Source organism: Oreochromis aureus, linkage group 11 (genome assembly GCF_013358895.1).
Source record: "Oreochromis aureus strain Israel breed Guangdong linkage group 11, ZZ_aureus, whole genome shotgun sequence".
NCBI classification, from domain to species: domain Eukaryota; kingdom Metazoa; phylum Chordata; class Actinopteri; order Cichliformes; family Cichlidae; genus Oreochromis; species Oreochromis aureus.
In genome coordinates, this window is record NC_052952.1 from 9,876,161 (window position 1) to 9,895,883 (window position 19,723).

General features: G+C 37.6%; 2 protein-coding genes across 10 annotated transcripts in view; one reads left to right on the top strand and one right to left on the bottom strand.

Moving 5' to 3' along the window:
* Positions 1-213: 213 nt before the first annotated feature.
* LOC116322597 (C-C chemokine receptor type 2-like) lies at positions 214-4,856 on the bottom strand. Of its 2 annotated transcripts, XM_031742704.2 has the most exons (4): positions 4,592-4,725; positions 3,310-3,411; positions 2,261-2,401; positions 216-2,164 (listed from the first exon to the last, which is right to left on the bottom strand). In XM_031742704.2, exons 2-4 carry the CDS (start codon positions 3,314-3,316, stop codon positions 1,269-1,271), a joined length of 1,044 nt encoding a protein of 347 aa, XP_031598564.2. In that variant the 5' UTR covers positions 3,317-3,411; positions 4,592-4,725; the 3' UTR covers positions 216-1,268. The 2 variants fall into 2 exon arrangements, with proteins under 2 accessions (XP_039475044.1, XP_031598564.2); XM_039619110.1 differs by lacking the exon at positions 3,310-3,411 and having other exon boundaries at positions 214-2,164; positions 4,592-4,856.
* Positions 4,857-8,644: 3,788 nt separating this feature from the next.
* cobl (cordon-bleu WH2 repeat protein) overlaps positions 8,645-19,723 on the top strand; it is a 51,760-nt gene continuing 40,681 nt past the window's right edge. For 3 of the 8 annotated variants that reach the window (XM_039619566.1, XM_039619563.1, XM_039619565.1), the window contains exons 1-2: positions 8,936-9,387; positions 19,470-19,664. In XM_039619566.1, the coding sequence (XP_039475500.1) occupies positions 9,359-9,387; positions 19,470-19,664 (224 nt within the window). In that variant the 5' untranslated portion in view covers positions 8,936-9,358. Of the gene's footprint in view, positions 8,664-8,902; positions 9,388-18,287; positions 18,456-19,469; positions 19,665-19,723 lie in introns of those variants that run through there. The other 5 variants (XM_039619561.1, XM_039619560.1, XM_031742681.2 and 2 more) reach the window with 5 other exon arrangements.

Here is a 19,723-nt window from a genome sequence, read left to right on the forward strand (position 1 = left end):
ATATAAATATTGAATTGTGTTTTTAGGGTGTTTCTGCTTACCCTGCAATTTACTTACTTTGATTTTACAAATATAGACTGTTTGTCAAAAATACTTCTCATATAACATCTGCAAAAAGCATTCAGCTCATGAGGAATTACACAGCTCACCTTTACTTCAACTTTACTTGAACATACTCACAGCTGATGAAATCTTTGTTATACTGTAGTTCGTCTTCCACTAATGGTCCCCTATAACAGACGACACCACTGTTCTATGGTGGCAAACAGTTAAGTATCAAATAAATAAATTAGGAACTGTCTCACATCATATCTTGTCTTTTTTTTTTAATAATCTCTTTTTTCATAACTATGTAAGGAATTTGTCTTTACAGTTACAAAGGGAAATATAGGAGATCATGCTCAATACACACTATTATACTCAAAATATGCAATATCAGTGACTGTCTTAAGGAAACTACCATGTAAAATCAGGATGAGAGATGAGTATTGCAGAATGTAATCACTTTAGCTGGTAAAGAAATTGCAAAGCCAAGGAATCAAAATCAAACAAAACAACAGCAACCAAAAAAAAACATAACAAATGTGTACATTAAAGCAAGATAATACATATATAGTATAACCTCTGAAATACCTGCAATAATCACTGAAGCAAAAAAAGAAAATGTAATATATAAAACTCTATACTGCATACTGTACATACATATACAAAATTGACACAAAAATACACACTGGAAAGTTTGTTGCACATCATTTGTCAAATACCATAAATGATGTAAGAAGGAACGTGAAAATGTACTTTTAACACCTAGCACTGTATTTGCATACATTTGAATGAAACGCTTTATGCACACAAGTATTAAATGTTCCATTATGTCATATTTGGTTTGTTTTCTGCCTTGTTTTCTTTTTCGATATGTTTATCCTACATAGCCGTTGAATAAAAACATGCATGAAGAAAATTGTTTCAATTTACACCATCAGCAGAAAAACTTATTACATAGTTTAGAAAGGACTTGAGAATCTGTAAAGCTGACAGCAGTGCTGGCAGGTTACAATCATTTCAGAAGTAATGAGCCTTTAAATCTGAAATCTTACAGTCAAAACAATACTGAAAATTCAACATGGTGAGACACAGGTGAAGAAAACTGCTATGTGGCAAGTGGGAGTGACCAAATTAACAAAACAAATCAATGAAACATGAATAAGATATGGTCTGCAGTAATAACAGGGTAAAACATTCATGTCAAACAATCTGCCCTACAACTTCTACATGATATAAGTGGAGGTGACTTCAGAGGACTTGGAAATAACTGAGCTTCTCCTGAATGAGCTGTCTGAAAGATTCCTGATGCCAGGCACAAAATTTTTCAGCAGCTTCAAGGCTCTTCTCGTAAACTTCTGTCCCACAAACGCATATATGATGGGATTCAGGCAACAGTGAGTGTAAGCAAAGGCCTCAGTTACTACCACTGACAGCCTTATATTTTTGTCCCAGGTGTCAATACCTGGGATTTTCTCTTTTTCCTGAAGAAACTTCAAGAAACGGGAAATGTTATATGGAGCCCAGAGCAAGAAGAACGCAACCACTATACAGATGATCAGCTTGACGATGCGGTGCTTCTTTGCGGTCCTCATGTTTACCAGTGTGGGGATGATCCTGGAGTAGCAACCTACCATCACCAGCAAGGGAATCACGAGACCCAGCACATTTGTGGTGAACAGGTTGTAACGTTCCCAGACTTTGCTGTCCTCGGGATAGCTACATCTATTCTTCTGAGAATCTTTCTTTATTTCCTGTGTGAAGATAAAATCTGGCAGAGAGACAAACAAGCTCAGCATCCAAACAAGCACGGTCAGAATGATGGCTGCCCTCATTGTGCGATAACGTGCAACCCTGTGAGCGTGCACAATGATCACATAACGGTCCAGCGTCATGACAACCATGAAGAAGATGCTGCTGAAGAAGCCAGTCTGGTGAGAGCCGGACAACAAATGGCACATGAAGTCTCCAAAAGTCCACTGGCCGACCCTGGCATAGTGAGAGTAGAAAGGCAGCGTGAAGACGAAGAGGAGGTCAGAGAGAGCCAGGTTGAAGAGGCAGATGTCTGTCAAGTTGCTCTGGTTGCGGTGCTTCACCACGACATACACCACTAGTCCATTACCTTTGGGAGAAAAAAAGAGTCAAGAATTGTATACCTTTCACACTTTCCGTCCAATATGTACACAACTGTCATTCCCACAGTAAAGGACACACCTACCTATGAAGCCCAAGGTGAAAACCAAACTATAGAGAGTGGTTAGAAACACTTGGCTGAAGCCCTGTACATCACTGAAATTGGTAGGACTGTAGTCGCCGAAACCATTTTCGTATTCGTCGTAATTGTACGCTGTGGTCTGTTCTGTAAAGAGAGTTATTATAATTGTTTTATTATTAGTAGTAGTAGTCTTATTTTTTGTTATTATTATTTTCACACATACTACAAAAATTAACCATCCAAATTAGGTTATATTATCACACATTATCAAGCATTTTAATTTAAAAACAACAACAACAACAACAAAACTGGTGAAAAAAGTTGGAATGTAAGTTGAAGACCACTGTTGCTGTCCCGTCAGTTTTTTTAAAGGAGGTTTTTCTTTTCAATTTCTAAAAAAAAAAAAAATACAAATAGTGATCAGTTCAGCTTTGTTGTATTAGGTTTAAGTCAAGTGATAACGGAGATTATTGAGCCACCTGCTGGTTATTACAGGTACTCCAATTGTGTTAATGAGAATAGAGTTTAAACTTTCCATCGCCATTGTAGCTGATTTTAAAACAGGTCACAGGTATGGTGGTATTTGTGCACAAATACCACTATAAACCTATAAACCTATAAACCTTTCATTATGGTCTTTTTCTTTATTTTATCATTTTGTCTTACATGGACATTTTAAGTAATGGATTATTTAATATGATTAGCATCACTTACAATAATATTTTTTACATTGTCTCAATCAGCAGATGCATTTTTGCAGATCACAGCAAATATAAAAGGTTTATTAAAGGTGAACTTCAAAGATATCGCAACAGTGCATTTATTTCTTACACTTTTACAATTTTTCGAGCACAGTGGTCTCAAATAAAATTTTATCTAGATTAAATATGGAAAGAGAAAAAAAGAAGTATTTGCGGTATTGCAGTATTTGAATTTAAATTCTTAAAGCAATGCATAGGCCTACAGACTTTACGCATTACGCATTATAACACAAAAAAATCGTTTACACTGCAAATATCCTAAATTTGAGATTCATGTTAAAATATATTCACCTGCCATAGTGATATCTCAGTGATGGCTAATCCAACCAGGTAGAGTCAGGAATTACGCTTCAAGGCTCGTTTTTTCCCCCTCTGTTGTTGATGCGACGATAGCTTTAGATGTGGAGAGATAAATAACAGTCTTAATGCTGCAGTCTGATAATGAGTAGTACTGAAGCAGAAGTGCAGATGTCGTTTCCTGTACGTCCTTAAGTGAGATCTTTATCAGTTTAAACTCTGAGCTTACCAGCTAGACACCCAAAAATAATTCAAGAACAGCACGGCATATGGTTACACACATTTTCACACCTTTAGAAAACAGCAGTTAGTTTTTGCTTAAAGGCCCAAACAGTTTATCATTAACGTTTTAAAATGCAGATTGCTATTCGTGTTTTCCACTTTCATAAAATATTACTCTTTTTAAAGTTCCTTAAAGTTAAGCTAATTATTTAACTGTTTTAATCAGACAGGTTTGCTGTATCTGGTTATACATTTGGTTTGCCACATTTCCTGTCACATTTTGCAGCTTTGAATAAGAAATGTACATGCCTCATATTAGCATTTGTTCAAGACCAGAGTTAGATTTAAGAGTTTTCTCTTTTAAAAAAAATTAAAGTTTTTTATTTATTTACTTTTAATGGGCTGCAATTTTAAAAGGCAAATTAGCGATTTTTTAAAATGATTCTATTTTAGCTTCCATATATATCTCTCTCTCTTCATATGTCTTTATTGTAGTTTTTTTGTTTTGTTTTGTTTTGTTTTTGTTATCAAAATATCTTTTTTCCTCTTCATCTTGGTTTCGTTGTGCGCCTCTGATGCATATTTATGACTCTTTATAGGGCGATTCTTGCTGTTTTATGCATGGTCTTTATCGTCCTCTTGTGGTGAAAAACTCTAAAACCATGCAATCCATGCTGTGCAGTTATATAATGTATTTACACAGTGATAGCTCCACGTCAGGTTTGTATTAAAGCGCGGTGTTCTTCGAGACAAAATCGGCAGCAATGGAGAGAGTCATTGAGGTGAATAAAGTTTTCTTTTCGGTGGGGAAGTGAAATAGTTTTTTTCCCTGTCTAATGGAATCTGGGCAGTGTCATGATGTGTTTTTAAGAAGTGGAACGATAGCCTGAATGAAGTTAACTCTAAGCTTAAAAAAATGCTGAGCATAGGTCCAAGAGATAAAAATGCTTTCCACGGTGAGATCAAAGGCATAAAAAGTCAGGACGTGTCATATTGTATGGAATGACAGGACCCAGATGCTGAACAGGGAGATGTTAATAAACAGAAAACGCACCTTTATTTTGGAAGTTGGAAAATCCAAATATGAAGAGTCCAAACAAAATCCAAATGCTGGAAAAAATTGCAAATTGAATCCAAGAAACAGGCAGGCAGCACACAAGTGAGGTTACTGAAGAACACAACAGACACCACATATAAAACCAAAGACAGACACGCCTGTAAGTGAAGACATGTGCAATCAGGAGGGGGGCTAGCACAGGGAAATGACATCCAGGAAGTAGAATTTGGGGCGAGATACAAGTTAATAAAGTAAAACTGGGAGTAACCTAGGTCAGAAAAGTTCTTAATAATCACAAAATCCAAAACTGCCACAAAAAAAGACAAAGAAAATAAGAACAGGGAACAGGAGAGGCTGGAGGGCAGGGAATCTGTGTCTGTATTTCAGTCTGCGTTTGGGTGAAACTTTCTGTGTATGTATTCAAATCTATTTATGCCTAGTATATTGTTACTAACTAACAAACAGAGAGACAAACGGACTGATGACATACTCCCTCCCAAACGCTTGATTGCAGGGGAGAGGAGAGAATGGTTGCCACCAAGCATTATTAAATAAGTGTCAACAAGTCTGCTTCCTTTCAGAAACCCCTGCCAACCTTCTACTCAACGTCACAAAGAGGAAGGAAAAAGCAGACAAGGTCATCACACCCATGCAGCCAGATCCTGAGCTCCTGATTTCCAATCCTGAGGGCAGGGGTAACATGTTGTCTGAGCCCATGAAGCCTATGCTCGAATTCAAAATTCTGGATGAATAATCCAGTCAAAAGTAGATAAAAAACCGCTAAATAGCAGATTCTGGAGAGACACTGAGTCTCGTGTTGTTCACGCGCCACCATCTTGGTCAGGCACTGTCTGGTTTTATCTGTCATTCTTGACATTGTTCTTAAAGTCGTTTTATTGACTGTGAGTGACTTTGTGAACCTAAAAAAAAAAAATCTGTAAACCTCATAAATCCATGTTAGTTTTCACAGTGTTCAAACCTTTTTTTACAGGACTGCTGAGATTATTTAGATAGAAGTGCTCTGAAAATGTTCTTTGTTAGCATGACTGTATCTCAATCACATCAAAATTAGAAGAACCTGGTGGAACATTTGCAGCTCATTTTTAGCATAAAGTGTTACTGTTTCCCTCTTTAACTTTTTTTGTTGTTGTCATTGCTGCATGTAATTCAACCTGAGCTTAAAAAACAAAGCAGCATATGGTAGGCTACCTTGTGTTTGTCCTAGTTTCATTAAAATATGAGGTGTGAGTGATTTGCAACAGCTTGCACTCATGCATTATTCATTTATTTGTTTTAGATTTTCTTTTACACAGTGTACCAGGCACTCTTTTCATAATGAACTTCTATCTACTTCTCCAATATTAGGGGAGCTCACACACGAGGGTTTACCCTGGTTATTTATATCATGTTGGAAATTTGCTTTCTGGGCTCTATTTCCAGGAAACATGTTCATCAAATTTTGAGTTTAAAACAGTTTAAAAATAAACCCTGAGATAAACCCTGAGTTCAGCAACTCTCAGTTGCTGAACTCAGGGCTTTTCTTGGAACAGTTTCCTGTTCCAAGAAAAGCTCATCAAAGTTGAATCAACTCTGAGTAGTAACCCTGGCACATGGGTGAGTAGGGAAATAAAGAACCCAGCATTCACCAAGGCAATGCCATTTTAATCCAGTGGGCAGAGGACATGTTTAATTTTTTTAATAATCATGATTATATTTAGATACATATTATAAAGACAATTAAATCTTTATAACTGTAAGTATATGTGGGCGACAGAAACTGATGATAAAAATGTGGAGAAACAGATCAGACAGATCTTTGATGGACCTGTGATCTGCCCTCAAGTCCTTTTTTTAGTTAAATAAAAACAGTTTGTGCTACAGTTTATGATTATTCCAGTGTTTGAGTAATTATTTAGTAACATTTTAATCTACTGATGGAATATAGCAGCCTCCCTTTTTTTTAATGCTTAATAAGATTTCAAGGAAACTCTGCTTGAATTTCCCACACTGTAACCATTCCTAATCTGATCTAATGTCAGCCTTAACTGATAAATAATGGCTCACTCACACCCATAGTCAGAATTCAGTCATTGTTTCACATATAACTGAAAAAAAGAGAAGTTTTTCAAGCATTAGTTTCAACAGTAAAGGCAAACATGTTTTAAGAAATAGTTGAGCTTTTACAGACTTATTTCAGTAGTTTGGGGGGATGATCCGTTTAAATAAAGACTGCAGATCGTGTCGAGAAAAGTCAGGCTGTTGTGAATGAATCTGGACAGGATGACCTGCATCTAGGTCTTGATATGATATTAGTTGTGGATTTGTCCTGTTGTGCAAGACTCAGACCTGGACACAGTTTCCTTATGAGCTGCTTATGAGCTGTCATACTCTTTTCTTCTGAATGTTTGTCACTCCTTCTCATGAATCAAAGTGATGCTGCTGCTTTATGAAAACTTGACCTAAATCACCATTGCAACTAATATAAGACAAATCATATGAGTCTAAAAGTTCACCAGGCCAGTGTCACTACATACCATCATAAGTGCCTTGAGTCAACTGTTGTTTCCATTTGGCGCTATATGAGTACAATTGAATTGATTTAAAACTAAATTAACCCTGACAGTGAATATTTATTTAGCTCTGTTTATTTGTGATATGATCCATATCCACATAGATCTTTTTATATATAATGAGATTATTTAATATGAATATTGTTAAATTCTCTAAAAGCCTTATTAAAGGTCAACTTAAAAGAAATTGTGGTAGTTCCTTCTTTTACAAACAATTTCCAATCAAAGTAGTAAAAGGATAGAAAAAGAAATTAGGTTACAGTGTTTTGGATTCAAATCCCTACAACAATGTGTACACCCTTAAGCTTTATGCGTTATAGCGCAAACATATTTCTAAAATCATGCAAAACATAACACCCCATATATTTCAAACATTGTCAAAATGTATTCACCTGACTTAGTGGTATCTCACTGATTGCTCTTCAGATTAGGTAGAGTCAGGAATTATGCTTCACTGCTCCTTATGTGATGCTTTCAGATGTGTACCGATGAACTATCACTCTTAAAGTCTGCAAGGACAAGGTGTGCAGAAACAGAGGTGCCAATAGAGTTTCCTGTTTGTCTAGAAGTGAGAATTACCAAACACGGTGTGAATAAGGTGTATAAACTGATTTTTTACACCTTATTTAGGTGTGAATAAAGGTGTATAAAGATTTTTTTTTATTGTGGCTATAGGTGGACTTGTTATTATTGTTCAAATACTGTTTGTTTGTTTGTTTGTTTGTTTGTTTGTTTGTTTGTTTGTTTTAGCATGCACACGTCCAGCTTCACTTTCCTTTTTTCTTTTTTCATTTTCATCTTGTTCCTCTACTACTTCCTCTTCTTCCTCTGCTTCATATCATACATTCAATATAAATATCTTTATAAAGCCTTTAGTATAGCCAGTGTACCCACAGAAAGTATACTCTCATCCTAATAGGACCTATAACTTTTATACTGTTTAAATTAGAGTCGCTGAGTGATTACTGTATGGTCTATGCTGACCTCTTGTGGTGGACAGTTTTAACTACATGTCTACGCTTTCTCGTGGCACAAAGCATGCTGGGAGAAAAGATTTGAATTGTCATTTTGCAGAATTTAAATAAAGTATTATCATCTAGAAGCTGCGACTCAGACTTTGGCGGATGTGGACCTGACATCAAACAAAATATCATCATCATAATAATAATAATAATAATAATAATAATAATAATAATAATAATAATAATAATACATATATATATATAATACATTAGATAGATAGATAGATAGATAGATAGATAGATAGATAGATAGATAGATAGATAGATAGATATGTGTGTGTGTGTGTGTGTGTGTTAATTGGAGTTCATATTGCTGTTTGTACACACGCTATGTTGTTGTATTTTGTGTGTCGGTAGTAGGATATTTCTATACAGTATTCGTACCGACGCTCTCCAGTTGGCGCTGAATGAAGTCCCGATGAGGATGATTGACATGAGATCTGCTGACGAAAGCGGGCTGAAGCGAATCTCGGCAAAGTAAGAGTATGTAGATAACGGAAATCGCTTGGGATTCCTTTCTAAATAAAAGCGTCAATGTTCTTTAAGCGTTACAAGACTGTCCGCACGCGAGGTACAGTATGGAAAATAGCACAGTTATAATGTAGATGTTTTCGGTGGAGCTAATATATATCCCTCACTAGAGTCACATAAAAACGGGAAGACTTTGAAATGAGCGTTTTTAAAAAGAAACTTTTAGTTTGAAAGGACATCCCGGTAGTCTTTTTAATGGTTCAGTTGACTTGACAACTTCGCGAAGGGATACGAAGATTACAACAAGTGGATATGACAAGTTACTCAGTCCGAATGACTCAGTAAGAATGTTCAGCATGGATAGAGTATAACTTAAAATTAGTGAGCATGTACGGATTGTTAGGTCGTTGCTAGCCTCCAGGGACACTTTGCGGCCGTTGTGCTTCAGCTCACAGCAGACTGACTCATCTTTGCACACTGTCACTTGTTGTGCACTCTTATACGTTATAGACAGTTTTTCCCTCTTAAAATAAATATTCCGACATTGTTAGAGTTATACTAGAAAATTTGACGACTATAAATTATTGTAAGTATGATGCTAAAACTCGCAGGTGACAACATCATGGATAGCCACCGAGTCTGAGTAACAGCGCATTTTGGGAGCGAGCCCCGCTAATCTCAAGTTGGAGACAGTCTCAGCGATGAGCGCGTCCTCAAAGCCGCCTTTAGGGTAAGTAGCCCATTTCTAAACAAACACTCAACACACCAGACTATTTACAACTCAGTGCTTGTGTTTTTTCTTCTGATTGTTTACGTAACATTAAAAGAACTTTCTGGATAATTGTAATAATGTCAGCTGGGAATTTGCCTTGGCTGAATGCTTAAAGTTAACAACCTCTAATTTCTAGTCTTACTATGAAAGCCATAACCTACCTACTAATGGGTTCGGTTCTAATGTTCTCGCGATATTATACGGTGCTATTTGTTATAACTTTTAGTTTTTCTTTTTTACCACGGCAATGAATTATTGTAGATAGGCCCGTTGCCCATTCAAGTGTATATGACTGCCCAGTAATAACACACAGCCTATAGTCAGCACCGACAACAGAGAGTGTTCCAGCAGCTCAGTCTGTTTGCCACACACATAGAAAAAGCCATGAGCAGCTTCGAAGCACAGAATATTTTAACTGTCTCCTTGGTGGTTCATGGAGAGACATTAATGAAGATCTGGGGCTGGAACAGCAACAACTGTGAACTGTACTTTCCAAGGGCTCCTTTTAATTGTGCAGTTTGGGTGGGGCTGCCACTTGCATATTGAGTCTATCTCCCATTTAAAACCAAACATAAACTAAATGCAACCTGATTATCCTACATGTTATGAGAGCTTATATTAGGGCACACTCCAACAGATCATACCAAGTAACTCCTTATATCCTACTGTACATTTGAATGCCAAAACATGCTATTGTTGACAACAGTCCACACAGTATGATTGCAGGTCTAGTCTTTCACATGTTGTTGTGCTACAAGGGGATGAAAGTAAGTGTTTTCCACCCTAAATGCAGTATTGCTGATTTATATTTACCAGTCTGTATGTTTTTGTTGTCCATGGGTAGAAAGGCAAGAGATAAAAGGCCTAATTATAGCCTTCGGCTGCCTATGTTTTTAATAATATGTCATAATAGTCAGTGTCTGTTTCTTTTCTTCTTGTTTTTTACTGGGTGGTCAGCAAAAGAAAATTAGTGTGCAATGTCCTGGTGAGCTGCTCGGTCCCTCAGCATCATTATGTGGTACTTGGGTGCTAATTATGGTCATACCTGTGTACTTGAGAGCCCCTGTTGTTGACCTTGTCAATTCTGATCTAGTTTAGATGAGTCATTCCTTTTACTCAGCGGGACACCATAAAAATGCCATCGTCCATGTGCTGTAGTTATGTAGTAATAGCTCACTATCGGATAAACAGTAAACCGTGGTGTTCTTCAGGGGAAATACCAGCAACACTTGATAGTGTTGATGAGGTGAATAAAATTTTGGTCTTTTCTTTTTTCTCCTGCTGTGACCTTTAAAGCAAAGGTTCCTTTAACCAGATACTCTTAATTACAGTGATTCCAGACTCTTAAGTGCTTGTTGGCCAAATTATAAAGCAGACAGGTCACGGAGGTAGCTGGCAGTGGAAGCAAAATGGCTTTTTATCTGCTCTTTATGTGACATTTCTTCCCATTTAAATCTACCTTGACAACTCCTTTTGTTCTGTGATCTCTCTATCGTCATCACACAGGGAGTAGCTACTTTACTACACAGTGCCGCATTCGTGAAACACAGCTCATAAAACTGCATTAACATCCAGCACAGTCAAACAGACTGGGAAGAGACCATTGATTGTTTTTCTTTTTCTTTTTCTTTTTTAAACTTTTGTACCTAGCTAGTGAAATCTGAGCATGTGCATGTTTGATTGTGTATCAGTGCTTACAAAGCCTGTTTTTATCAGTAGTCCAAAGTTGGACTGAATAAGGCCTTAGTTCCTAAGCTTTAAAGAAAGTCTAATTAGGCATGAATATAACGTTTGATTGTTGTTGGCTTTTTTTTTTGCTTGTTTTTGTTTGTTTCTTTAATACTGTAGGGTCTGCAGTTTACAATATAAGATGTATAGATGACAGTTGTGTAAATAAAATGAAATTGAATTGAATAACAGAAACAAATGATTTCCCAGTGAGAACGTTACAAAAAGTCAGGATGAACATCCGACAACATGTGTCCTCATCTGAAGCAAAATTGTTTTCAATCACCCTCTTTTTTTAGTGTGTGTTCATTCTATTTATACCAGACTAGTCCTCTTTCTTGAAGTCTTAATGAGCACACTGGTGTTTTCCTCTGCATGTCTGGACCTGGGGTGTTTGTGTGTCAGTAAGTGACTGCCTCTGTACTTGTTTGTGTGCCGAGCGAGGTTGAGAGCAGAAGCGTCTGTTTAATATGGCACAGAAGTAATAAGTAAACAGAAGAGTTGCTTAAATAAATGGAGAATTAATTAAAGCAGAGCCACTAAAATAAATTACAAATTCACAGAATTCCCCACTTGGTTTTTTTTCTTCCATCCTTTAAAGTGTTTTACTGAGGTGGTAAAAGTTTAACAAGAATTCTTTTCTCTTTTCTTGAGACGCCGTTGATGCATGTGACGTCAGAACCTTGTGAGTTTACTTTGGTCACATGGTTCAGTCCCCAGTAACAATCATCCACCCAAACCTCACATTTGTTCCCACTTATTAGCTGTTCAAAGGACCCCTTGAAGCGCAAAGAGCAAAAAAATAAAACAGCCTCACCGCCGTCAACGTCCAGATTTGTGCTGCCGTGTGCTTCATCGCTGGTGGGCCACACATCCTACTTTAAACACATCTGCAGTTTTTTTGGTTTATTTGTTTTGGTGCCCATTCAAAAACACACCCACAGAAAGATGGGGTTGGAGATTTTACAGATAAATTCTGTGTGCATGTATACAAATACACACACCCAGATGTAATTACTGCATGCCACGCTGCCTGTCCTGTTGTATGTGGATGTCTCTGTGAACTAATAAGTGCTGTATATGAAGAGAGGTTTCGCCTAGCTACAGTCAAAATGTTCATTACTTTGAAATCGTGTCTGAACTCAAATGCCATTCTTACTGTTTGACTGTTTGCATAGCATTTGAATGCCATTTGCGTCTCACACTTATAGATAGACTAAGAGTAATCTAAGATAGGATACTGTATGTCTTTTTATAGCTAGTGTCTCAGATGATTTTTAGACAGAAGCAGACGTAACCTTTCCAAACCTCACACCCACTTCATAAAATATTAAGGTTCATGTGGTCGGCTGCTGACTAAGGGAGTTCCCTTCTTTTTGTCTTTGCTCAGAAGCCTATACAGTGTGCATATTTAGCAAAGGGCGTACATGGTCACAGCTGGACGCTTAGTGTTATTTTTATGATGAGTTAAATTTAACTCATGAAAGCTGAGATGGGAAAGAGAGGGTTGCGTTTGAGGCTATGCATTGTTGGCAGTAGTGCAGTATGTATCTGGTAATGTCTGCATACAGTTCTCAGGCCATCCCGTTTAAAATAGAGAGGGTGTGGATGCAGTGCTTCTGCAAGCCTGTTCAGCACTGATGGAATATATTTGCTCAAAAGCACAAGACTGGCATATAATCTTTATGTGAAGTAGTTGGCTTATTAATTAAATTATCTGGAAGTGCTACTCCTTTAATTAACAACAACAGTGCATTTTACAAGGCCAGACACAGTAGGATGAAATTAATCAGTCCTTGGGCAGCACTATCAAAGCAGCACTTATGCTCAGAAGATAGTTACTCCAGCACTATGCTTTGTTATATCAGTGACATTTCAGACATCTAGACTGGCCCTATTTATAAACTAGGTTTAGGTTCACTACATTATCCACTCTGTTTTCTTCCACTTGTCAACCTCTGCCCCCACCCTCCCACCCCCTGCAAAAAAAAAGCACTAGCAGACACCTTACAACAAAGTAGTGCTTGTATATTTGACAGTATCTAGAGTACACTGTATCTGCCTGTATTGTGCAGCTGTTATGCACTGCTCAGATTTATTTCTGGAAGCCTGCTGTCATATGTTAGTCTCTGTGGTATGTGTGTTTGTCACAGAGGAAGACAGACGGACTGCATGTGTGTGAGTAAAGCTGGGTGGATTCATCTAGCTGATGTGATAAAGCAGAGGTATTGGAGTGTTCAATGTGATAGGTTTGCACATGTTTAACCTTGGAATGTTTCTCCCTGGTTTTGCCTTCATTGCAGAGAAAGATAAGGAATAACCTGTAATCATATCAGTAATTTACCAACATGTGACATTTTTAAGCTATTATTATTAAACACATAAAGGGTATCAGAAGGGAGCGCATGCAGTCTTTTTTCATGTTGGCAAACCTTCCTTTAAGGCATGACTTTCTGCCAAAAGTTATGAATGAATGCTTTTGTACTTTTCCCCCCACAAATGCTGTGATAATATTTCACTTTTCAGCTTTTCTGAAGCTTTACACTGATTCGTGTTATATATTTTTTTTTTAAATTTTTTGCTCCTTCTTTTCTTCCTGTCACTCCAGCAGGAGTTCTCTCTAATTGAACAAGCAGCAGCTTAGGGAATAGAGAATAAACTAATTATTATTTCCTGCTGTTGTTCCTCTACATTCCACTCTTTGCTCCACCCTTACTATTCCCTTTCCTCCTGTTCCCCCTCCACACAAGGCTTTGTGCCACCTGAGATTCCCTTTTCTCTTTCTTTCTTACTAACTATTTATTCTCTTTTTTTTGTTCTCTTACTTCTGTTGGTCTGTTTGCCACCCGTGAGCTTTACCACAATGTAGCTGGAACACAGTGAAATGCCCCCTGGAACAGACCAGTTAATAAATGTTCAAATAAGACCAAATAAGAAAAGGAAAAAACAGGCATGATTTTTCCAGCTCTGCAGACAGTCTGTTAAGTCAGCTTCCTGTTCCTGTATTTGGAGAATTATGGTTGTCTTGGTACATGTTTTGTGCTAAACTGTTTACAGCATGTCTCTTAGTCACTGGTCACAAGCAGACATGATAACTATATATGTCAAAAGAGATGAATACAAAAAAAGAGGGTTGATGAGTAGTGGTGCTATCCACAGTAGGTGGATTTTTCCCTTTAGTTGTGAAATAAATACTCTGAGTTGTGGTTAAATGGTTGGTGAAATTACATCCTAAGTCCTAATCATTTTTTCCTTGAGGTCTTCCATAAAGTCAAGGAATGACGTGAAGCAAAAATCAAAAGGAGACAGACGAATACTTTAGCAGTGCTAAACTCGTGCACATGCAACAGGCTGTGGTGAATTTGTGATGTCCCAAAGATCACTCAGAGACAGCTGTAAATATTTTGTCCTGTGCATTCTTGCCATGCAGGTTTATGCAGGCTATAAAAAACATAAACTCTTTAAAAAATATTGTTTCCCTTACATGCTAGAAATAGCAGCAAAGCAAAAAGGTTGTTACAATAAGAATAGTTGCTCTTGTCCATACTTTAATATAAATTAGCACCAATCTAACTGTAGAAAATAATTGTTACATTTATAAAATATTTATAACCTTTGAATGTAGCTAATGCAATGGGGTGGTGTTATCCTTTTGTAAAAGCTGGTCTGGTACATCCTGTGCTCAAGCATTGAACCAGCTTTGATTAGCATTTAAAGAATTCAAGCAGGGCTGCCTTTTGGATACCTCAGGTCATTTCAGTCCATCCTTCTCTAAGAAAAAAAAAAAAGACAGTTTGACCAAAACCCTGGATTACTGGTTGCTGGTTCCATCTGAGGTTATTGTGTTAGCTAACTGTTTAAGAGTGTAAGCAACCTAATTGATCCCATGAGTAACAAATCATTTAGCACCTGCGGTGTGTGTGTTCTTTTGTTTTTTTGTCCCACGGGTTATTACGGTCTCTGCACACATGTTGATCAGACTCTGCAGAGCCCTAACTTGGTTCTTTTGGAGAAGTCAGGACTTAATAATCAGGTAAATTAAAGTTTCATGCAAACTAAAAATATTAACACTGGAGCCTCAGACTGTTTGCAAATTCGGGGCTATTTATAGTATGTAATAAGGTTACTGCTTGTATGCAAATTTAGTGAAATGTTTTGCATTTGGGCAAATGAGACGGTAAAACCGGATATGATTTATCAGTCTGAGGAGAGCTAATGATTGTATGCTGCCTGCAAGACCGTTACTATGGCAACTCATTTGTTTGTATGTCTGTTTTTGTTTGACAAAGATTGGAACTAAAAGTTCGATTAAGTACATGACAGATGTCAGAATATACAGATTTCCTGTTATTAATGGTTAAAATTCCTTAAAACAGTTATGAGCGACAACAGTGTTTTAGCTTTTTGTATTGTATCCATTTTTTTTACATCCACTTATGAATGGTACAGGTACTAAGACAGTTGCTAGCAATTTTTGTTTCTGTATTTTTGCCTGACTTGTAAACTACAAAAACTTGTTTTGACATGGAAACTGTAACTTTTAAGGATTATTAAAATATCTAACCAGAGATGTTACATTTTAAGAAAATCCGAGGTTCAAAAATAAATGCTGACATTTTTTCATTTGCTTCTCTATGCTGTTGTAATTTTCACTTGGCTGTAGTGAGAGGGGCAGCGGTGATACTGTGAATGTAGAGGATCAAGCTGGCATTTCCAGACTCGGTTTACTTGACATTGAGATGCGGTGGGGGTTAAGCACATGGATAGTAATATGAGCATCGAGACATATGCTGAATTAGAAGGTTTTGTGACTAGCAACTGCAAACAAATGCTTGTCTTGGCTCATATGTCCAATTTCAGTCTTCCACACTCTGTCTCTTGTTCATTTGTGTTTCTCCGGGTCACTCACCCTGGGTGTGCATGCCTCTCAAGTCCACAGCTGCTACTGGACTAAGATCTGCCTTCTTTTGCAGTCAAGTGGTGTAAATATAGGTTGCCATGGGGACACCATGACACTCAAAGGGTATGCTGACTAAATGCATGTGTGGAGGGAGAGCCTGAGTGTCCCGGATGTGTGGTGCACACTCTGTGTCTATTGCGTAATCAGGTGAAAATGTAAGTCTGACTTTTCAAATGTGTGATTACTCGACAAATAGATGGAAAAAATATAAATGAGTAAATCTGATAAGACATGGAACACATAAAAATATTTTTTGTGCTTTATCTAGATTAGGCTTAATGTTTTTTTCTCATAAATTAAATGTAAAAGAAGCCTATTTTAACGGATACATAAAAATAAACACTTACGGTAACTTTCATCTATTTTTTCCATAGTGGACAAAAAATGAGAAGAGCATAGTATGTTGTTACATTGTTTCTGTGTGTGAGTGTGTTTTGAGGCAAGCGTTGGTTGACTTCTTCTTTTCAAAAGAAAAGTCTTGCAGGACCTATATTGTCTTATTTTGTACACTTTTTAGAATGCATAAAATATGTCATACTGCCTGTAGGCCATTCAGTGTTGTGTTTTTTTCTTATTAGTCCTCTGCATTCTCACTTGGCTGTTTCCATTAGTCAACTGTAAAGTGTGTTGCAGTAGCTCTATCCTCTGTTACAAATGCAGGGTGAATGACATTCAGGAACTAAACAGAACAGAAGTGTGCCAGGGATCCTGCAGTAGCCTTTCGGCATATGGGTCACCTGCTCAACCCAGTGGGCTACACTCAAAAATGTGTTTTGATGGTTCTGATAGAGGATAATATACTAGGTTCATGCACTAGTATATTTGGATATTGGGTGCATAAGATCTTGGAACATGGGATCATTTAATCAATGTTTCCTTGACAAATAAGGTTAAATGCTACATTCTCTAACCTTTATTTCTCCCCTATTTAGAAACAAAGTGAAGGTGGTCTCCAGTGTGTTTTTAGTGTTATGCAATCTTTTTACCAAACAGGAATAATCTTAACTCTGACGTACACATTGGCAGTGTTTGCATTTTGTAGTGTAATATGTGTGCCACCACACAAAGTCATGCCTTAACATTCAGTCATGAATTAACCCAAGTGTCTTGATCAAGATTGAGCATAGTAATATTCAGGTTATAGAAGAGGTAAAGCATATTTTCAAATATTTATTTATGTGCCTTCTGGTAATTTTTTATAGCTGCCCACATGTTCTGATCTCAGATGCACCATAGACTGGAGCCCGGCTGATGCTGAGGGTTAAAAACATCTGACGTTGCTGTATAAACCAATAATTTTTTTATATATGTGAATACATTGCTATAGACTTCTTTTTATACGAAGGGAAACTGATGTGTACTCCTGTGCAGAAAGTATTGTGGACAATTTTTTTAAAAGAATTTTAATAGAGGCCAGCAAAAGAAATCCTTGTTAATGCTGTTTTGTCAAGTAAAAGGAACTATCCATTAGTAACCTTTTCTGTGTGTGCAGGTGTGTATGTGTGTGAGCATTGTAACTTAGTCTCTCCAGCAGCACTTACTGCCCCCCTGTGCCAGAGCTGGGTTTCCTTTTGCGTTTCATTCCTTGGTGCTTCTTTACTTTCCCACTCTTTCTCTCTGTTTACGCTCATTCTAACTCTGTGGGAGACTAGGCTTCTTCTAAAGGAGTCTTTGTACATGTTTGAGCGAGGAAAAGCGAGAGAGAGAGAGGGAAAGGGAAATGTTACGGTGAGACAAACAGCAAGCGAAAGAGAGAGGAGGATACTAGCTGCCTGTGTTAAGCCTGGCCAGGACCCAGTCCCACAGTTCCACAGAGCCCTGTGCTGTTTACCTTAGAAGACTCAGACTTAACAGGAAAATGCAAAAAGTCTCTCACAGTTACAGGTCTGTAAACCTGCTCTTTCATCACTACACACAATTTTAGGTGCGTGTATGGTCACAGATTTTCTAGTCAATAATTAGAAGTGACGTGCACTGTGATTTGACTCCAAATTCCAAAAAGTGAAACATTCTCACTGCACTGGATAATGAGTCAATGACTCTATGAGTCCTTTGGGCGAGAGTTAGTTGATATGTGACGTAGCTGTTAATGGTTAACTTTAGCCAGGTTAGAGTCCACTCACTGTGCTATGTCCATGTGCAAATGTCCTTCATTTTGCTGCCTTTGAACTGGGCAGGGATAACGTCGAGAATACTGGATTGAACAACTTTGGAGTCTACAATTAAATGCATACACCGATTCCTCAGAGTGTCTCCCGAATCCTTGGAACGAGAGTTGTAAACAGTCTGATATATAACACATTCGGAACACTTAATCAGCACAAGGACTGTTTTTGATGTGAGTGGGATGTTTTTTCTTTTGTTATCCAAGGCTAATACTTGAGAGAGTGAGTGTGTCCTTAATCATATGGCACTTGTCATTGCTGAGAGAATGAGCTGTTTCATTTCTGTCTAATCAGCTGTGTCTGTCAGGGCAAGTACAGTTTATGTTAAGCCGAGGTCAAACACACAAGAAGGAGCTTGTCATTGACATCTGTCATAGTGCTCACGAAGGAGCTGTGTGGCTGGAGTTTGTTTTGTATCTCCATCTGTTTTTTTAAATTGGTGATTTTCATAAAAGTATTTTAAAGAGATTAAATGATGCGTGGTCTGCACCCTGGCCCATTCAGTACTTTATGGCTTCCTTTATTTCTGTTAAGAAAAAAAACAATAGAATTTCTAATTTTCTCAACGCTGCTACAGTTCTGTCAGCCCAATTTTGTATTTTGTATTACTGTTAATAACGTTGTTGATTCATAGGTTCAGATATGTTTATACATTCTCCTCAGGGGTGGGATAAAAATGGATGAGGGGTGTTGTTTCTGTCAAAGCAGGGATGTTAATTTGCCTTTGGAAAGCTGTTTGACAGCAGGCATTGATTGTAGGAGTGTAGGAGTGATATTAAAGAGGCAATAGACCAGATAGATTAAACAGCTGCAAAAGGCTCAGAGATCTTGATAACCAAAATAATCATCTTGGCGTGTCTGTAGTTTGTTATGTAATCTTAATGAAGGGAAGGTTATGTCACAATCAGAAACAGAAAGATAGAAAAAAAGTCACCATTAGTATTCCGGCTGCCCCTGATGTGGTAGCAGTGGGTTGTATTCATAGGCTGTCATGTTGTGTAACTGACTGAACTTCAGAAAAAAACAGTAATGATTCAGAGGAAACAGACATATATATAATATATCATTTGTTTGGATAAAATGAATACGTCATTAGGAAATTTTAAAGTATTGTACCATATGAAAGGGATGGCCTAAAAATGAAAAAATATTCTTATTTGTGTATCTCTCCAACTGTCATCACCAAGAAGGAGGATGAAGGCCCATGCCCCACCTCCACCACCGGCTCCTCAACCCGCTCCACGCCACATCTTCAGAACCACTACACCTGATGGGGGAGGGACATCAAGCATGGAGGCCAAGGAGAACATCCTGAGGGCCACAGTGGATTTACAGTTAACCCTGCCACAGGGCAACCAGATTTATGTGACTGAGGATGGAAGGTGAGAAAAAATAGGCCCACACAAGCACAAATCAAACATAGTTTTGATTTGTTCATTTT

Bases quoted from the DNA above. Each gene is read 5' to 3' on its own strand.
- LOC116322597 (XM_039619110.1), bottom strand. From the start codon at position 4,730: ATGTGGTGTCTGTTGTGTTCTTCAGTAACCTCACTTGTGTGCTGCCTG. The intron at 2,402-4,591 runs GTGCGTTTTCTG...CTCTCTTTACAG, and splicing joins TTCCAACTTCCAAAATAAAG to AACAGACCACAGCGTACAAT. The intron at 2,165-2,260 runs GTAGGTGTGTCC...TTTCTCCCAAAG, and splicing joins TTTCACCTTGGGCTTCATAG to GTAATGGACTAGTGGTGTAT.